The following is a 17,962-nucleotide window of genomic DNA, read 5'->3' as shown; positions in this document are numbered from 1 at the left end:
CAGTTCTTCCATAAGCTCCACATCTTTGATTTGAGTATAACCCCAGTCCTTCTGACATCTCCAGCAGCGATCACTGCTGTCAGGGTGAATAGAATGGAGGTGGTCAGGAGTCATGTACCAAAAGCAGAGAATCTTAAATGAGTTTTCCATATAGAGAGTGCATACTGAATCATAGCAATAATAAAGGCCCTATAGAGCTGAAACCCATTAGAGGATTCCCTGTATTTGTTGTGTGCTTTTGACTCAATACATTTGGGAACTTAGGACTTACAGTACTTGCAACAGTTTTTCCCGCAGAGTCGTAGACTGATAAGGTTGAGCAGGTATGCATTTTGTTTATGCAATGGCCAATTAAAAGTATCTCCTACATTTTTCCTTTCTACTGCTACCTATGACTAACACGGTACAACACATTTTTGCCTTCTTTATGGCTGAAAAGTTATTTTCATTTGTTTCAGGCAATGAATGGAAAACAAGGTATGAGACACAAATTGAACTAAACAGACAACTAGAACGGCAAATTCATATGCTTCAAGAAAAATCAGAACACATACGTGGCAATCCAACAGGTATGTTCCCTGAATGGAAATGGAGTAGTTGTAGTGATGAGACTTCTATCAGAAGAGATTGTAGATTCCACTTTTGAGCATATGTGCGTGTCTTCCTCCAGGGGGAAGGATACAATTTCTATTATATATAGATACCTTAACAAGAGGAATCTCCCTCCCAAGTCCCCAGTGATGTTCGGCTGGGAGGAGGAGATGGGCCAAGAAATTTCCCCTGAGGATTGGCTAGATATGCTTTCCAATATGCACAGATGCACAAAGTCTACGGCGGTTAAGGACAAGGTAGTTAAGCTCCATACAAGCAGTGTTGGGGTAGTTACTCAAAAAATGTAACTAGTTACTAGTTACTTCTGTAAATTGTAATGAGATTACTTTACTAGTTACTGCATTTGAAAAGTAACTTCAATACTTATTACTTTACCTTCCTCTTTCTTAATTGACCGTGTAGAAGAAGATACATGACACTCTTTCTGCATAGAGTTTATTGTATAAACACAGGCTTTGGGAAACATGAGAACAAAACCTGAAAAACAGAATAAAACATAAAGTGCAACAAAAAGTCATAAACTTCATCCCTCTCTATTCTTCGAAATAACGATTGTATCGCACGGCTTGGGTAACGCAGGAAAGCGCCTTTCTATAGCCTAGTAAAGTAGTGTAGTTACCAATATTAGTATTGTAACTAGTTACTTTACTTAGTTACCAAAAAAAGTAATGTAGTTAGTTACTGTAATCAGTTACTTTGTAACTAGTTACCCCCAACACTGCATACAAGGTGGTATTACACACCGTCTAAACTACACAGGTTTTACCCCTCAGTCCCAGAGACTTGTTTCAGAAGTTGCCCAGATAGGGACATACAACTACATTTTTTCTGGAGCTCTAGGGTGATTAAGCCAGTTTGGCAGAGGGTTCCTGGTAAGGTCACTCTAATCAAGGGGATGTAATTGTCCCTGACCTTCCTAAATGTGCCTGCTTTTAGCTGAACTACCAAAGGTCCCCCCCTCCCAATCAAAAACTAGCCCATACCTTATTCAGCACAGCCCACTGGGTGATTGCACTACACTGGCATACCCTATGGTCCCTTGGGATCAGGTTCTGAAACGTATGGATGCCATTCAGCTTGTGGAAAGGGTTCATCATAAAATTATGGATACTATGGGCCTAATTCAATAAGAATAAGGAGAAGAAATAGTAATTCTACATTTAACTACTCCCAATTAAAACAAATGAGATCTCAACTAGGTGAACATGTGAACACGTGAACAAGAACAGTAGGAGCACAAATAGGCGAATATGCATTAGTGAATTCCAAATCAGCATAGTCACGGTTCCATAACTGGCAATTGCCAACGAGTTTCCTATATGAAACTGCACTGTAGTATTTAGCTATGATCATGTGTGTATATGTATACCAATAAATATGGGGTGTGCTCTACCTCGTGTGTGGCTATTTATTTATATTACAATTATTGTGCATAGTTTTCTTCTTTTGCTAACGAATGCTGTACTGAAGGATTATTACAGAGTAATGTCTGCTATTCCATGAGGTTACATGTATTAATCATTTACAGTTACATTTATTTTTTAGGAGACTATAGAGTTCTAATTATCTATGTTCATTCTTTAATCATACTAAACTATTATGCAAGTCTAATTGTACTTGGCACATTGGCTTAGTGGTCTGTGCCCATGAGCAAAAAAGCTCTTAGGGTATGAGTTTAAATCCCAACCATGCTAACACCCTGCGTGTTCACTAGTGTTTGATTATTTTATTTCCACAATATAATATTTTTGATAAATACCATACCACTGCATGCATTCGAGCATGCAAATTATGGAAACAACCATTCTGATGTGGCAGTGGTAGTAGCAATTAGGTGTTTGCCTACTTTCAGCATACTCTGCTGTTTAAAAACCATGCTTGGGATTCAAACCTATGGTCGGAGTCTTTCTAGGTAGGAGTGCTACCCACTAAGCCATTGAGAGGGGCATACTTATGCTTAGAATTTACAGTAGTACCATGATTAACAAATGAACATAGATCAAGAGAATCTTTATTCCCCTAATATACAAATGCAAGATCATTGCTAAATGTCAAACTTTTTTTATGTCAAATTAATATTTTATGAAAATGTTGAGTTCTATGCATATATGTTCATTCTGTAATTATGGTACTTCTTTATATTTTAGGTATAATTGTACTTAGCACAGTGGCTTAATCTTCAGCACTCTTAGGTCACAAGTTCAAATCCCACCCATGCTATCACCTCCCTAGAATTGCAATGGCAAATGCATATGTGCTTTGGCGAATGCATAAGTGCCATCAGCGAGACATAAATTGTATCACGCTGATGACAAATATGCTTTCGCCTACGCATATATACATTCGTCATTGACACTTTAGGGAGGTGGTAGGCAGGGACGCTGTTAGAAATCATGGGGCCTCTTCGACCCCACCCCTGGCCCCTCCTTTTACCCTGCCTCAAAAGTTGATACCAACGATGGGGCACTATTCCTACCACCGATACCAATGATGGGGCACTATTCCTCCCACTGACACCAATGATGGGGCACTATTCCTCACACTGATACCAATGATGGGGCACTATTCCTCCCACTGACACCAATGATGGGGCACTATTCCTCACACTGATACCAATGATGGGGCACTATTTCTCCCACTGATACCAATGATGGGACACTATTTCTCCCACTGATACCAATGATGGGGCACTATTCCTTCCACTGATAGCAATGATGGGGCACTATTCCTTCCACTGATACCAATGATGGGGCACTATTCCTTCCACTGATACCTACGATGGGGCACTATTCCTTCCACTGATATCAACGATGGGGCACTATTCCTACCACTGATACCAATGATGGGGCACTGTTCCTCCCACTGACACCAATGATGGGGCACTGTTCCTCCCACTGACACCAATGATGGGGCACTATTCCTCCCACTGACACCAATGATTGGGCACTATTCCTCCCACTGACACCAATGATGGGGCACTATTCCTCCCACTGATACCAATGATGGGACACTATCTTTTTCGACTGACACCATTGAAGGGACACTATTCCTCCCACTGATACCAATGATGGGGCACTATTCCTCCCACTTACCAATGATGGGGCACTATTCCTCGCACTGACACCAATGATGGGGCACTATTCCTCCCACTTACCAATGATGGGGCACTATTCCTCGCACTGACACCAATGATGGGGCACTATTCCTCCCACTGATACCAACGATAGGGCACTATTCCTTCCACTGATAGCAATGATGGGGCACTATTCCTTCCACTGATACCAATGATGGGGCACTATTCCTTCCACTGATACCTACGATGGGGCACTATTCCTTCCACTGATATCAACGATGGGGCACTATTCCTACCACTGATACCAATGATGGGGCACTGTTCCTCCCACTGACACCAATGATGGGGCACTGTTCCTCCCACTGACACCAATGATGGGGCACTATTCCTCCCACTGACACCAATGATTGGGCACTATTCCTCCCACTGACACCAATGATGGGGCACTATTCCTCCCACTGATACCAATGATGGGACACTATCTTTTTCGACTGACACCATTGAAGGGACACTATTCCTCCCACTGATACCAATGATGGGGCACTATTCCTCCCACTTACCAATGATGGGGCACTATTCCTCGCACTGACACCAATGATGGGGCACTATTCCTCCCACTTACCAATGATGGGGCACTATTCCTCGCACTGACACCAATGATGGGGCACTATTCCTCCCACTGATACCAACGATGGGGCACTATTCCTCCCAGTGATACCAACAATGGGGCACTATTCCTCCCACTGATACCAATGATGGGGCACTATTCCTCCCACTTACCAATGATGGGGCACTATTCCTCGCACTGACACCAACGATGGGGCACTATTCCTCCCACTGATACCAACGACGGGGCACTATTCCTCCTCCTTACTAATGATGGGGCACTCTTCCTTCCACTGACACCAATGATGAGGCATTATTCCTTCCAGTGATACCAATAAGGAAAACTATTCCTCCCACTGATACCAACGATGGGACACTATTCGTCCTCCTTACCAATGATGGGGCACTATTCCTTCCACTGACACCAATGATGAAGCACTATTCCTTCCAGTGATACCAATAAGGAAAACTAATCCACCCACTTACACCAATGATGGGACATTATTCTTCCCACTGATACAATTAATAGGGCAATAATATTTCCCCTAATACCAAAGATGGGACATTGTTTACTCCCACTAATGTCAGGACATTTTCCACTCAACCCCCCCCCCCCCCCCTTCAAGTCCAAAGCACAGTAAACTGGCCCTTTGTTTAGAAAGTTCTGAGACCCCTGGATTATGGGACTGTGCTAAAATTAAGAGACGTTTAGACACGCGTTTAATTAGTCAGTCAAAAATCTAGTTCTAACACGAGAGTCTCAACTTCCAAAAAGCAATTTTGCAGGAGTGGATCTATCAGCAAATCGCATTATTTATTAGAACGGACTAGGTCAAGATAATGTTGGAGGAAAACAAAAAGACCAAGCACTTCATTACTACCAACGAAGCAAGAGCCTCTTTACTTGTTTTGCATGCTTCCCTGGCATTTAATTAGAAAAGTGCAAATAATTTTCCATGAATACGATAAGAGTAAATAGGTTATTTTGAAGCCTTTGTTGTTCTAGTAGTGAGGATGCTCATTTGACATATCTGGTAGTTGAGATTACCTGGAATGAAATGCAATGTGCTAATAAAAAAGTATTAGAAACATACTGTAATTATGTAAAATCTGAAGACTGCATATAATGTATTATTTATATCAATCTTGTATATTCAGTTTCAATATTTGTTGAATATGCTTTGCACTGCTAGTTCAGTTTTTAAATACCAGCAGTGTTTATGAATATATGTGTATGTATTAGTGATCGACCAATATCGGGTTTTCGTTGCGGATACCGATAATTTGGCCATTGAATATCGGTATTGGCCAATATTGGGTGATATTTTCGTACATTTAAAACATTTTTTTATTTTTTTTATTTTTAGCACTTGACAGGTACTCAAAAGCATTCAAAACGCCAAGTTTGGCTGTTTTGAATGCTGTAATTTTTTTTAAGTTGGCGCAGAGTACCTGGAAGTGATGTCATGACATCACTTCCGGGTTTTTACATGGAGACCCGATCAGAGGCGAATGCAGCTTTGATCAGGTCTTTGGCGGTGTCCTGCCGAGGACAGTGGCTGTGCACGCTGGTTGCCCGGTATTTTGCCGAAACCAGGCACTTGGTTCTGATCGGAACTCCACCTTTCTAGCCATCTGCAATCCAGCTCCACCCGGCTCCGCCTCCCTATCTGAAATTAATTCCGCCCCTCCAGCCTTTAGCACTTCAGCTCCTCCCATGCTCCCTCCGCTCCGTGTAATCTATGTTTATAAAAGAATACACTACTTTAGTCGAGTGCCAGGGGAAACTGATCAGAGTCTCCCGGTGGGACGGGAGACCCGGGCGAGCCGCGGAAGGTGGCAGGAGGGGGGGGGGATCTTCCCCTCCCGCTCCTTGTAATGACAGCCGAGCGGCTTCTCAGCCACATCGGTTGTCATTAAAAGAAATCTGACCGTCGGCTATGGACGCCGGTACCGGGGTGATGCCTCTAGCTGCAGGCATCACTCCGGTACAAGCACTTTCCGAAATATCAGCAATATCCGCCATCTTGGTGGCTGATTCCGATATTTCTGGGAAAGTGCATATCGGCCCCCGATATATCGGCTTTGCCGATAATCGGTTGATCCCTGGTACGTATGCATATATATGTATTTATACGTGTGTAACAAAAAATCAAATAAATAAATAATAGCATAGCAATGCATCTGTTGTTACAGTATGTCATGCTAGATTTTATATTGTTGTTGTATTTTGTTTTCTTTAAGAAAATGAAATAGAATATCTGTGTGGTCAGTATGGTCAATAATTCCACTTCTCTTCTTATATTTTTGTATCTCAGAACTACAATTAATACCCAAGCAAGAATGTGTCGGTGCTAGGGCCAGTCATAAATATAACCTATACTTTATTTAGTGAAATGTGTATTTTATTACCAGAACCTCTAAAAGAATGTGTTTGGTCTGTTTTAGATCGTCTGTCATCTATTCGCTCCTATGACCAAATGCCTGAAGTAAGTATTAAAGCTGAACGGCAGATAGAAAAATGAATGCAACATTGTATCCATTATTACATCATATTTTTTAAAGCACCTGTATTTAAACGTCATTTTTTTCTTTAAAATAACAAACGTGTAAACTTACCTGCTCTGTGCAATCGTTTTGCATAGAGCAGCTCTGATCCTCCTCTTCTCGGGTTCCCCGCTGGCACTCTTGACTCCTCCCCCTCATCGAAAGCAGGCCACCTGTGATGGGGGCGCTCATGCAGGCTTGCTCCCGAGCCTCACTGTTGACAACGACAGGGGGACTCAGCCCCACCCCGGGCTCCCTCGTCACTGGCTGTGATTGACAGCAGCAGGAGCCAATGGCCAGACAGGTGGAGCTGTGTAAATCTCAGGACTCAATAAATAGACATTTTAACTTTTTTGGCAAGTAAAAGAGCTCCTTTGTTTAATCTGTGAATGACTGTAGCTGATTACCCTGGGTTCACCTTTCACAGAACATCTTGTATGCTGTAAACCATTCATGTGGTGTTCTGCAAATGGACATTGGGGGAGGAGGAAATAGACAACATTAGCTTGAGCTGCAGTTTTTACGTCGGCACCATGATTTCCAATGAGTACCATTCATATCCATGTGACTTTAAGGTAGTCCCTGCACTACTATGGTCCGATCTTGATGGGAATTGAGGTCCATAGACCTCAAGATTACACAGGCATTGCTTCATGTTGTGTGGAAATCGTGCGACTTTCAATGGATTTAGTTCCACCCTATGATTTACTGCTGTTTGGGGGCTCTGGGCTTCACCAAAATGGCAGCCTCCAGCAACAAGCAAGTTGTTATGGGTAAAGTTCCGCTTTAAGGTTAGAAACTACTAAAGCCAATAGATCAGCATTATGGCCAGTCAACTACTAATTTTAAAAGGAGGTCAGCAATACATATATATTTCACAACAAGCTCTCTCTGAGGATGCAATGTGTTTTTTTTCTGGTGGCTACTCCTGTGTTTGCACATTAAGGGTTTGCGTAGATGGTCCTCAAAGTGGTCCAATGTGCTCTGCTTATATTGAGCTGATTTCAATGCAGCCAGGGCCCATTACCGATGGCTTCATAGGGTTAATTGAACCTCATGAGCTGCTATTCCACAGTGTGCATGTGCACTGTGATGTTTTGCCCACTACCTGGCCAATTCTAGTGCATTGCAAAACAGCCAGAGGACCACTTGATGTAGACGGAGCTCAGACAGCCAACTAAAAGATGCATGACTTAACAAGGATGAGTAATGCTTCATTTGCTTTCTATGTTCACAGCTGCAGCATTCAGTTATGTTAAAATCATTCACTTCATCAATCAACAGAATTTTAAAGCTAGAATCAAAGCATGTTGATTTTCTGAAGTGTAGAAACCATATTTGAAAATGAACACTAGGGGGCATCTTCACCACTCAGAGTTGTATTTTATAGGCTCAGGAAGCAGTTTTTAATGCAAAATGTATACAATTCTAATAAAAAAAAAACATTAGACCTGTTATTATTAACGTTGTTGTTATTATTATTATTATTACATAAGATTTATTATTTTAAATAATGATGATATTCATTACTTATTATGTTATTTCTATTATTATTTCTTAATATTATTCACTATTATTGTTATTAGTAATATTATTTAATATTTTTATTATTGCTACTATTGTTTATCAATATTGACAATAATACTAATCTTCAATTTCTCTTTTAAATAATAATAATAATAAGAAGAAGAATATCCTTTATTATTTTTATTTGATAATAATCATTTTATTATTATTTAATAATAATTATTATAAAAAGTATACTATTAATATTTATATTATTATTTATCAATAATAGCTGTTGTTTAGTAACTATTTATTATTTTTTTTAAAGATTGTTTTTATTAGCAATAATATCTAAAAATAATCAGCATTATTATTTTATTATATTATTTTATTACATAAAAAAGAGGGTTAGGAGGGCCCTTCTTGTGAGAGCTTACAATCTAAAGCTGGGGTCTCCACATTTTTCAGTTAGGGCTTCCCCCTTAGCATCCAGGAGTGCCCAGAACCCATCTTATATCCAGAAGTGCCCAGCAGTATTCCCTCTTAAATCCAGGAGTCTCCCTCCCCTGATTACATCCAGAAGTGCCAATTATGTGTGCCCATCAGAGTTTCCCCTTACCTTTCAGCGAACAGAGCACACAGGTATGCAATATGTATACTTTACATTCATCCAAAGTGGATCAATGTAACCGTGCAATAAAGACCATACCCTGAATTCTGCTTTACAAAATCATATATTGATTCACAAATGGTTGCAACACTGTATTCATTATTATATTTCTGCATGACGTTTTAATGTCGGATTTAATGTCCTTCCTTTATGTACTCTCAGGGCGCATTAAACCAGTATCTAAAGCGTTTGGAGGATGAGAAGACTATAATAGAAAATCAATTAAAAGATTTTGAACTTCGAATAGAACAAGAAGCAAAGGTATTTCAGACCGATGGGTACAATGGTGTACAACCATTTGTTGAAGTCTGCTCCAGTTACAAATAGATTGTTGAATGGGCAAAAGAGCATTTGAGAAATGTGTATTTCATACCCCCAATTCTTCAGCACTTGACGTCAACCTTTTGTTAGTTTATGAAGTCTAACCTGGAATCATTAACGTAAGGAAAACACCTAGAGGAGCCACCTATACTGTACCTGCAGAAACCTGCTAGCTCTCATTTCTACAAATCTTAGGTCGGATTCGCACTGTTCTTTTGTGGTCATGTACAGAGATTAATACATGCTACAACGTGAGTAAATGTGTTTCTGTTAAAGTGCTTGTAAACCTCAGACATGAAATACAAACAAGGCTTATCCCTCTATAGTGTGTACTTGTCTCACTTTAAGAGCACTAAGTGTCATTTCTGTCTGCTGCTTCGTTCCTCTGCTATCAGCATGAATGACTTCTGACAAGTTTTCCTGACACTAAGAGAAAAATGGTGACAGGGGAGGGACCTCCAGCTGATTGACAGCCTCCACTCTGTTCCTGTGTGAGGGGGTGTGTGTCTCTTCCCTCCAATCAGCTCTCGGAGCTCACCTCACTGATCTCTGCAGAGTGTGACTTCTGCTATCCGGCCTTTTTTTTTCTTTTTTTCTTTTTTTTTTTTAGTCTCAGACAAGCTTTATAAATTCAGCTCTTTGAACAGATGTAGAGAACAGCAGACTGCAGATAAACAGGTGCAACTTATGTAGGAGAATTTGTCTCATCTCTGTGTATTCCCTGAGGCCAGTCGCTTCACTGGGTATATGTGAGGGTTTACAACCATTTATTTTAACCACTGAAGGACCAGGCCTATTTCTGACACTTGTTGTTTACACGATAAAATCAGTATTTTCTTTCTAGAAAATGACTTAGAACCCCCAAACAATATATATATATATATATATATATATATATATATATATATATATATATATATGTTTTTTTTTTTAGCTAAGACTCTAGAGAATAAAATGGTGGTCGTTGCAATATTTTTTGTCACGCGGTATTTGTGCAGCTGTCTTTTAAATGCAATTATTTGAGAAAAAATACATTTCAGTGCATTTAAAAAAAACTAAACAGTAAAGTTAGCCTAATGTTTTTCTATCATGTGAAAGATAATGTTACGCTGAGTAAATAGATACCCAACATGTCATGCTTCAAAATTGTGCACGCTCGTGGAATGGTGACAAACATTGGTACATTGGTACAAATCTCAATGGGCGATGCTTTAAAAAATTTTTTACAGGTTACCAGTTTAGAGTTATAGAGGAGATCTAGGGCTAGAATTATTGCTCTCGCTCTAATGATCGCGGCGATACATCACATGTGTGGTTTGAACACCGTTTGCGGGCGCGACTTGCGTATGCGTTTGCTTCTGCACGCGAGCTCAGAGGGACGGGGTGCTTTAAATATTTTTTTTAATCTTATTTATTTCACCTTTTGTTTTGTAGTTTTACACTGTCCCTTTAATTATTATTATTTTTTTTTTTTTTATCGCTGTTATTCCTATTACAAGGACTGCAAACATCCCTTGTAATAGAAATAGGTCCTCTTTAATGTGAGATCTGGGGTCAAAAAGACCTCAGATATCACATCTACACTAAAAAGTTTAAAAAAAAAAAAGCAAAAAAGAAATGTCATTTTTTTTCATCTTGAAAAAAAAATAGGCCGTTTAAGGCCATTTGGAGGAAGCGTTGGTCCTCCCAGACCATAGAATTGAATGGGGGCCAGCTTGCCCTCAGTTGATATCCTGCCTAGGAGGGGAAAGGACCGCATCATTTTCCACACTACCGACGGCTCCCGCCACCCATAAAAGTGGACCAACGGCGAATCCGTCGCTGGGACCACTTTTATGAGAAAGAGCACCGCCCACCCAGTAAAAAAATACCAGGGTTATGGCAGCTATCAGCTATCTGCTGCCATAACCCCGGTATTTATAGTCAAAGTAGCGATGTATAACTGCTGTTGGCGGTCTGGAAGTGGTTAGTTGAGCTGGCAGCGCACTCGATCACAAGCAAAACCACACTGACCCTTTTCTTTTCCGTTCATTAATGCACACAGTGAGGATCTAAATTGCTGGGTTATAGTGGTAATAGTTATAAATAAATGTTTAAGGGGCAGTCCTTACTGGTGGTCAGCCCTCTGTCTGCTAACAAAGCCTCTTTTTTTGCCTAGCAACGAGTAGTTAAAATGATTATAAATGATCACCTTGTAAAACAACACATTCAGTTTAAAATAGAAATGAAAGGCAAAACATTTATGCATAGATATTTAAAAAAAAAATGACAAATACCTTCTTTTCTCTTTTTTATAAGTGATCACATTCCCTCAGTTCTCAGCTGCATAAGAGCTGGGGGAGGAGAACATCAGCACACTGATCTTCCCAGTGAATGGCTGTGTAGTTGGGGGGGGGGGTGTCAGGACAAGTCTTATCATTACAAAGTTGCCAACATTTAAAGAAAATTTCCAGGGACACTTTGCAACACAGCTATCAATTACCACACCCACTTCCCTGAAGCTCCGCCCACTCTGCATAATTAATCTCGCTTATTTATCAGATTATAGAGTCTACTCAATATAGAGAGAATTACAGGAAATTAAAAAGGGACAGGGACAGGGACTGTCCCAGGAAAAAAGGGACAGTTGGCAAGTATGTCATTAGAGAACAGCACACTGAGTTCATAGCACAGCTACATAACTGACCATGGTGTGTTCTCCTGATTAGTGTGGTCAGTTTTTAATAAGAAAGCAGAGAGACTGGCTGGAGCCTCATGTTTTTATCATGGCTCATTCTATGAGAGCGATGATTGTGCCTTGGGCCTTCCATCACCGGGCATTGGCCTCTTGGGTTTAATATGTGGTCACTAGGTCTTCCAGCTCATATGCTTTATAAGGTTGATGTTTTTGCTTCTGCGGATGCCAGCTCTTACAGGCAGCAGTGTAATGTATTTGGCTTTTCAGAGTGCCCTTGTTTTTTCTGATTTCCTATGGCCTACTCCTCTATAGACACTGCCTGGTGACCTTTCAGGGGTCAAGATTTAAGATCTGCACTGTCTCGCAATGAATGGAAGAGAAAGTAAAAGATAAAATAAAAACGCTTTTATTGGTATATTAGTGGGTGGGGTTACATGTTCTTTAACCACCGGAAGGTTTTACCCCCTTAATGACCAGGCCTTTTTTTGCGATTCAGCACTGCGTTACTTTAACTAACGGCGGACAGATCGGACCCCTAACTGACATTTTTTACACTTTTTGGGGACCAGTGACATTAATACAGTAATCATTGCTAAATACTATGCACTGTCACTGTATAAATGACACTGGCAGGGAAGGGGTTGATACTTGGGGTGATCAAAGGGTTAAATGTAAGCCTAAATGTGCTTACTAATTGTGGGGGGGCTCTGTGACAGGCACACAGAGATCGGGGTTTCAGCTTAGCTGAGACACACGATCTCACTCTGCCTGTGTGACAGAAGAGCCGCCTGCTTTGTTTACATAGACAGGCGACTCTTCTGTCAGTTTATCTGAAGATCTCGGAAGAGGAACTAAACAGCAGAGAGAAATGAGACTTTGTGCTTTGGAGAGAGGCAAGTAAACACTATTGAAGTATGTGCTTTGTTCGGATTTCATGTCTGAGCTTTACAACCACTTTAACATTAAGGCCCCTTTCATACAAACCAACCGTTCATTTCATCAGTTCAGTTTTTTTTGTCATCCGTTTTTTTCAGTCTACATCCGTTTTTCATCTGTTGTCATCCGTTGTCATCCGTTTTTCATCTGTTGTCATCCGTTTTTCATCTATTTTCATTTTTTTTTCATCTGTTGTCATCCGTTGTCATCCATTTTTCATTCGTTATCATCTGTTGTCATCCGTTGTCATTAGTTTTTTATCCATTGTCATCTGTTGTCATTCGTTGTCGTCCGTTTTTCATCTGTTGTCATCCGTTTTTCATCTATTTTCATTTTTTTTTCATCTGTTGTCATCCGTTGTCATCCATTTTTCATTCGTTATCATCTGTTGTCATCCGTTGTCATCTGTTTTTAATCCATTGTCATCTGTTGTCATCTGTTTTTCATCCATTGTCATCCGTTGTCATCTGTTTTTCATCCGTTGTCATCTGTTTTTCATTCGTTGTCATCTGTTGTCATCTGTTTTTCATCCGTTGTCATCTGTTTTTCATCCGTTGCCATCTGTTGTCATCCGTTTTTCATCTGTTGTCATCTGTTATCATCCGTTGTCATCTGTTGTCATCTGTTTTTCATCTGTTGTCATCTGTTTTTCATCTGTTGTCGTCCATTGTCGTCTATTTTTCAGGAAGCGGATGAAAACGAATGTAAATGAATGATCCCTCCATTTACATCCGTTTTTTCTCAGGAATGCATGGATGGATGAAAAAACGGACAAACTAAAATGAGAAAGGGGCCTTAGGCCTCATGCACACTGGATGTTAGCAAAACGTCAGTAGAAAGCTGTAGCTGTAGAAGGAGTTTTCCTGCTTTTTTGCAGTAGCGTTTTTCAGCGTTTTTTAGCTTTTTTTAACAAAACTATTCTCCCACTAATGCTTATGGCTCAGAAACGTTGATAAACACCGAATAGCCACGTTTTCCAGCGGTTTTAAGCTTTTATCAGAGTTAGAGCGTTTTTACAGCTGAAAAACTCCTCTCAAAACCCACTAGTTCCAGGTTTTTTTCCGGCCAGAAAACGCCCCTGCCAATAATTGCTGATAACAGCCTGTGTGTGCATGGACACATAGGATAACATGCTGGGGCGTTTACTGGCTGCAGGAAAAAATGTCTGACGTCAAAAACAGCAGCTATAAAAATGTCCAGTGTGCATGAGGCCTAAATCTTCCTGACAGGTCATTTCTAATGTGAATGTGTGACCATAGAGTTGCAGCAGTGAATAAATAATATATTAAGGGAGATGGATTGAAGCTGACATCCAGTCTGGCGAAGAGCTTGCTGCTTCACATTAAGTACATTACCCTTATCTGTCAGGATAGAATAAAGGAAAGTGTGATCAGCTCTATAGAGTGTTAATTGAAGCTCCTATAGTAAGGAGATGTATGATAAAGTGGTTATGCATTATTAGGCTGTTGTGCCCAGGAGCTGAGCTCATCATTGATATAAGTGTCAGTTCACACACATGCAATGTCAGACATTGCATGTGATTCGGAGCGCACTGTTCTGCAAATCACATGCGATGTCTGTGTGTTGTAAATTCAGCCATACAGATTGTATGGCTGAATTTGCATCGCGTTCGGGCCAAAGTCGCACAGGACCCTTTTTTTGGTCCGCACCAGAATCGGATCGTATGGTTGTTAACACCTACGCAATCCGATTCATGTCCGAATTGACAGTTCGCACTGCAATATGCGAACTGATCTGGGGGTGTCGTTAACTTTGTATTGATACCCCCATCGATTCGCATATGGCCGTGTGAACTGCCTGCGAGTCGAGTGCGGTGTGGGAACCTACAGTGGATTCGCAGGGTTCCCGCATCTCATATATGTGAACCGGCACTGACACAGCAGGTATGTTAGCAAATAACCTAAATGCCAGAACATGTTAGTATTGCATGAAAACTGCAGTATTTAACTCAGGAAACAATGGACAGTGTTTTATAAAAATTACAAACTGCTCTTCAATTAAAAAGAGGTGCACTGAAGTTTAAGACTAATAAAGAGAATCCTAAACCACATGTTTGAGGTTGTGTATCCTAGCCTAGCTTTTTATTCATTTATTTATTTATTTTTTTTTAAATAGTGTGGAGAATGAAAAAAGTTTTTTTTATTATTTTTGTCTGTGTCCTCGCTGGGAAAAAGTACCCCCTCTTTGTCCTGGTGACCATTGTCCCCAAAACAGAATGTGAAAAGAAGCCTAACATTTAACAGATGTCACCAGGAGATGGGGGAAATCTTCCAGTGGGGATACCTGTACCAATGACAATGGTCCAAGAGGGATGCTCTTACCATTTACATGTCATATTGTGAAAACCAAAATCATGGTAATAATAGTGTTAATATATCGCTGGCAATCTAGTCATGTAATGTAACGCTAGTGTTAAATAGCAGTGTTAACACAACTTCAGTGCTACAACACTTAGCAAATTAATCATCAAAGTTGGAATCAATATATGTAGACGATCAAAGTTGGAATCAATATATGTAGACGATCAAAATTGGAATCAATATATGTAGACGATCAAAATTGGAATCAATATATGTAGACGATCAAAATTGGAATCAATATATGTAGACGATCAAAATTGGAATCAATATCTGTAGACAATAAAAATTGGAATCAATATATGTAGACAAGTAAGTAATAGCACAACATACCTCCCAACTTTTTGAGATGGGAACAAGGGACACCCATTAGCAAAAGTGTTGAGGCCTAGGACACTCCCCCTGCCACGCCTCCCTAACAGAAAATTATACCAAAAAATGATTTGTTAAACTTACAAGTGTTTTGTTTTTTTTTTTGTTTTTTTACCACTACTGTTCCTTTATATTGGCTTTTGAAATTTTCAAATGCAGAAATTTAGAAACTGGATGAAAGGTTTAGCACTGGGAAACACTTTTTGAAAGCTAAAAGGTACATTTCATATTCAATTATATAGATCAGACCAAAATAAGGGTCAAATTGGGAGGAAAGAGGGACAGAGGGACTTTGTTCCAAATCAGGGACAATCCCTCCAAATCAGGGACAGTCTCTCTAAATCAGGGACAATCCCTCCAAGTCAGGGACAGTCCCTCCAAATCAGGGACAGTCCCTCCAAGTCAGCGACAGTCTCTCTAAATCAGGGACAATCCCTCCAAATCAGGGACAGTCTCTCTAAATCAGGGACAATCCCTCCAAATCAGGGACAGTCTCTCTAAATCAGGGACAGTCCCTCCAAGTCAGGGACAGTCTCTCTAAATCAGGGACAATCCCTCCAAATCAGGGACAGTCTCTCTAAATCAGGGACAATCCCTCCAAATCAGGGACAATCCCTCCAAGTCAGGGACAGTCCCTCAAAATCAGGGACAGTCCCTCCAAATCAGGGACAGTTGGGAGCTATGCCACAATCCCAATACTGCAAATAAGTATTTACAACTGACAGTATACATAAATATAAAACAATATGGTGTTCAATTCGTCCTCAAATACACATATATCTGAGCCAATGCTAGTAGCTGATACTGCAGTGCCAGTGCTGCAAGTCCAACTTGTGTGAAAAAACAAAAAACATGAGTCCATACAAGGGTGCTCAATTACTCTCCACGTGTGATGGCTTCTCCAGTGTCTATTGAACCCCAAAACAATTTTCAGCCAGTCCTCCACCTCCATGTAAGCTCAAAGCTCACTTCAGGGATTGGATCAATATAACATACGGGTCTCCTGCACTTTATCCTTTGCTGAGGGCACATGGTAGGCCCGATTTTTCTCCTCATGGATCCAAATGGTGGACCCAGAAGACAGTGTACAGGTCCCTTCAAGGGATAAAGTTCATCTTGCCACAATTGGGAACAAAGCTGAAAAGAAAAGAAGTGTCTCCAATAGTATGATAACATTTAAAGAACTTCCTTTCTTTTTATTAAAAGTAATTGCACTCATATTGACAACGATAAAAATAGGATGGAACTTTTTGCAACCCATGCTGTCTGCAAAGCACAGTATTTCTCATGCACTCCTGGATTCAGTCCGTACCAGAAGTGACAATGCCAGGTGCATAGGACATGGAAACAAGGTTAAGAGATTCAACTATGCATGAAAATATAGGAACGGGGGTGCCGGAAAATGACAGCAGGAGCTCTGGACTGACGAGTCAAAATGTGAAATATTAGGCTGTAGCAGAAGGCATGCATTGCATATGCATGCTACTGCAGTGCACTGGTGGATGGGCCCTTAGGCCCCTTTCACACATACGTTCATGTTCAGTTCATCAGTTCAGTCATGTCAAAATGTATCAGTTTTTCATCCATTTTTCATCCGTTTTTCATCGCTTTTCATCCATTCTTCATCCGTTTTTCATCCATTCTTCATCCGTTTTTCATCTGTTTTTCATCCGTTTTTCATACGTTTTTCATCCATTCTTCATCCATTCTTCATCCATTCTTCATCCGTTTTTCATCCGTTTTTCATCCGTTTTTCATCCGTTTTTCATCCATTCTTCATCCGTTTTTCATCTGTTTTTCATCCGTTTTTCATACGTTTTTCATCCATTCTTCATCCATTCTTCATCCATTCTTCATCCGTTTTTCATCCGTTTTTCATCCGTTTTTCATCCGTTTTTCATCCATTCTTCATCCGTTTTTCATCTGTTTTTCATCTGTTTTTCATCCGTTTTTCATCCATTCTTCATCCGTTTTTCATCTGTTTTTCATCTGTTTTTCATCCGTTTTTCATCCATTCTTCATCCATTCTTCATCCATTTTTCATCTGTTTTTCATCTGTTTTTCATCTGTTTTTCATCTGTTTTTCATCTGTTTTTCGTCTGTTTTTCGCCGGCTTTTCGTCCATTTTTCATCCGTATTTCATCCATTTTTCATCCATTTTTCATCCGTTTTTCATCCGTTTGTCGTCCGTTTTTTCATCCATTTTTCATCAGTTTTTCATTTATTTTTCACCTGTTTGTCCGTTTACATCCGTTTTTCGTCCG

The 17,962-nt window shown here is 40.2% G+C and overlaps 1 protein-coding gene across 1 annotated transcript in view; it reads left to right on the top strand.

Moving 5' to 3' along the window:
• LOC309546485 (coiled-coil domain-containing protein 169-like) overlaps nt 1-17,962 on the top strand; it is an 88,477-nt gene that overhangs the window by 17,535 nt on the left and 52,980 nt on the right. Inside the window, exons 3-5 of the mRNA XM_082246220.1 lie at nt 459-569; nt 6,740-6,780; nt 9,177-9,275. Of these exons, the coding sequence (XP_082102346.1) occupies nt 459-569; nt 6,740-6,780; nt 9,177-9,275 (251 nt within the window). The remainder of the gene's footprint in view (nt 1-458; nt 570-6,739; nt 6,781-9,176; nt 9,276-17,962) is intronic.

The sequence above is a fragment of the Pelophylax lessonae genome, assembly GCF_965119305.1.
Source record: "Pelophylax lessonae genome assembly, chromosome: 2".
NCBI lineage: Eukaryota > Metazoa > Chordata > Amphibia > Anura > Ranidae > Pelophylax > Pelophylax lessonae.
This window is presented reverse-complemented; position numbering and strand designations above follow the sequence as displayed.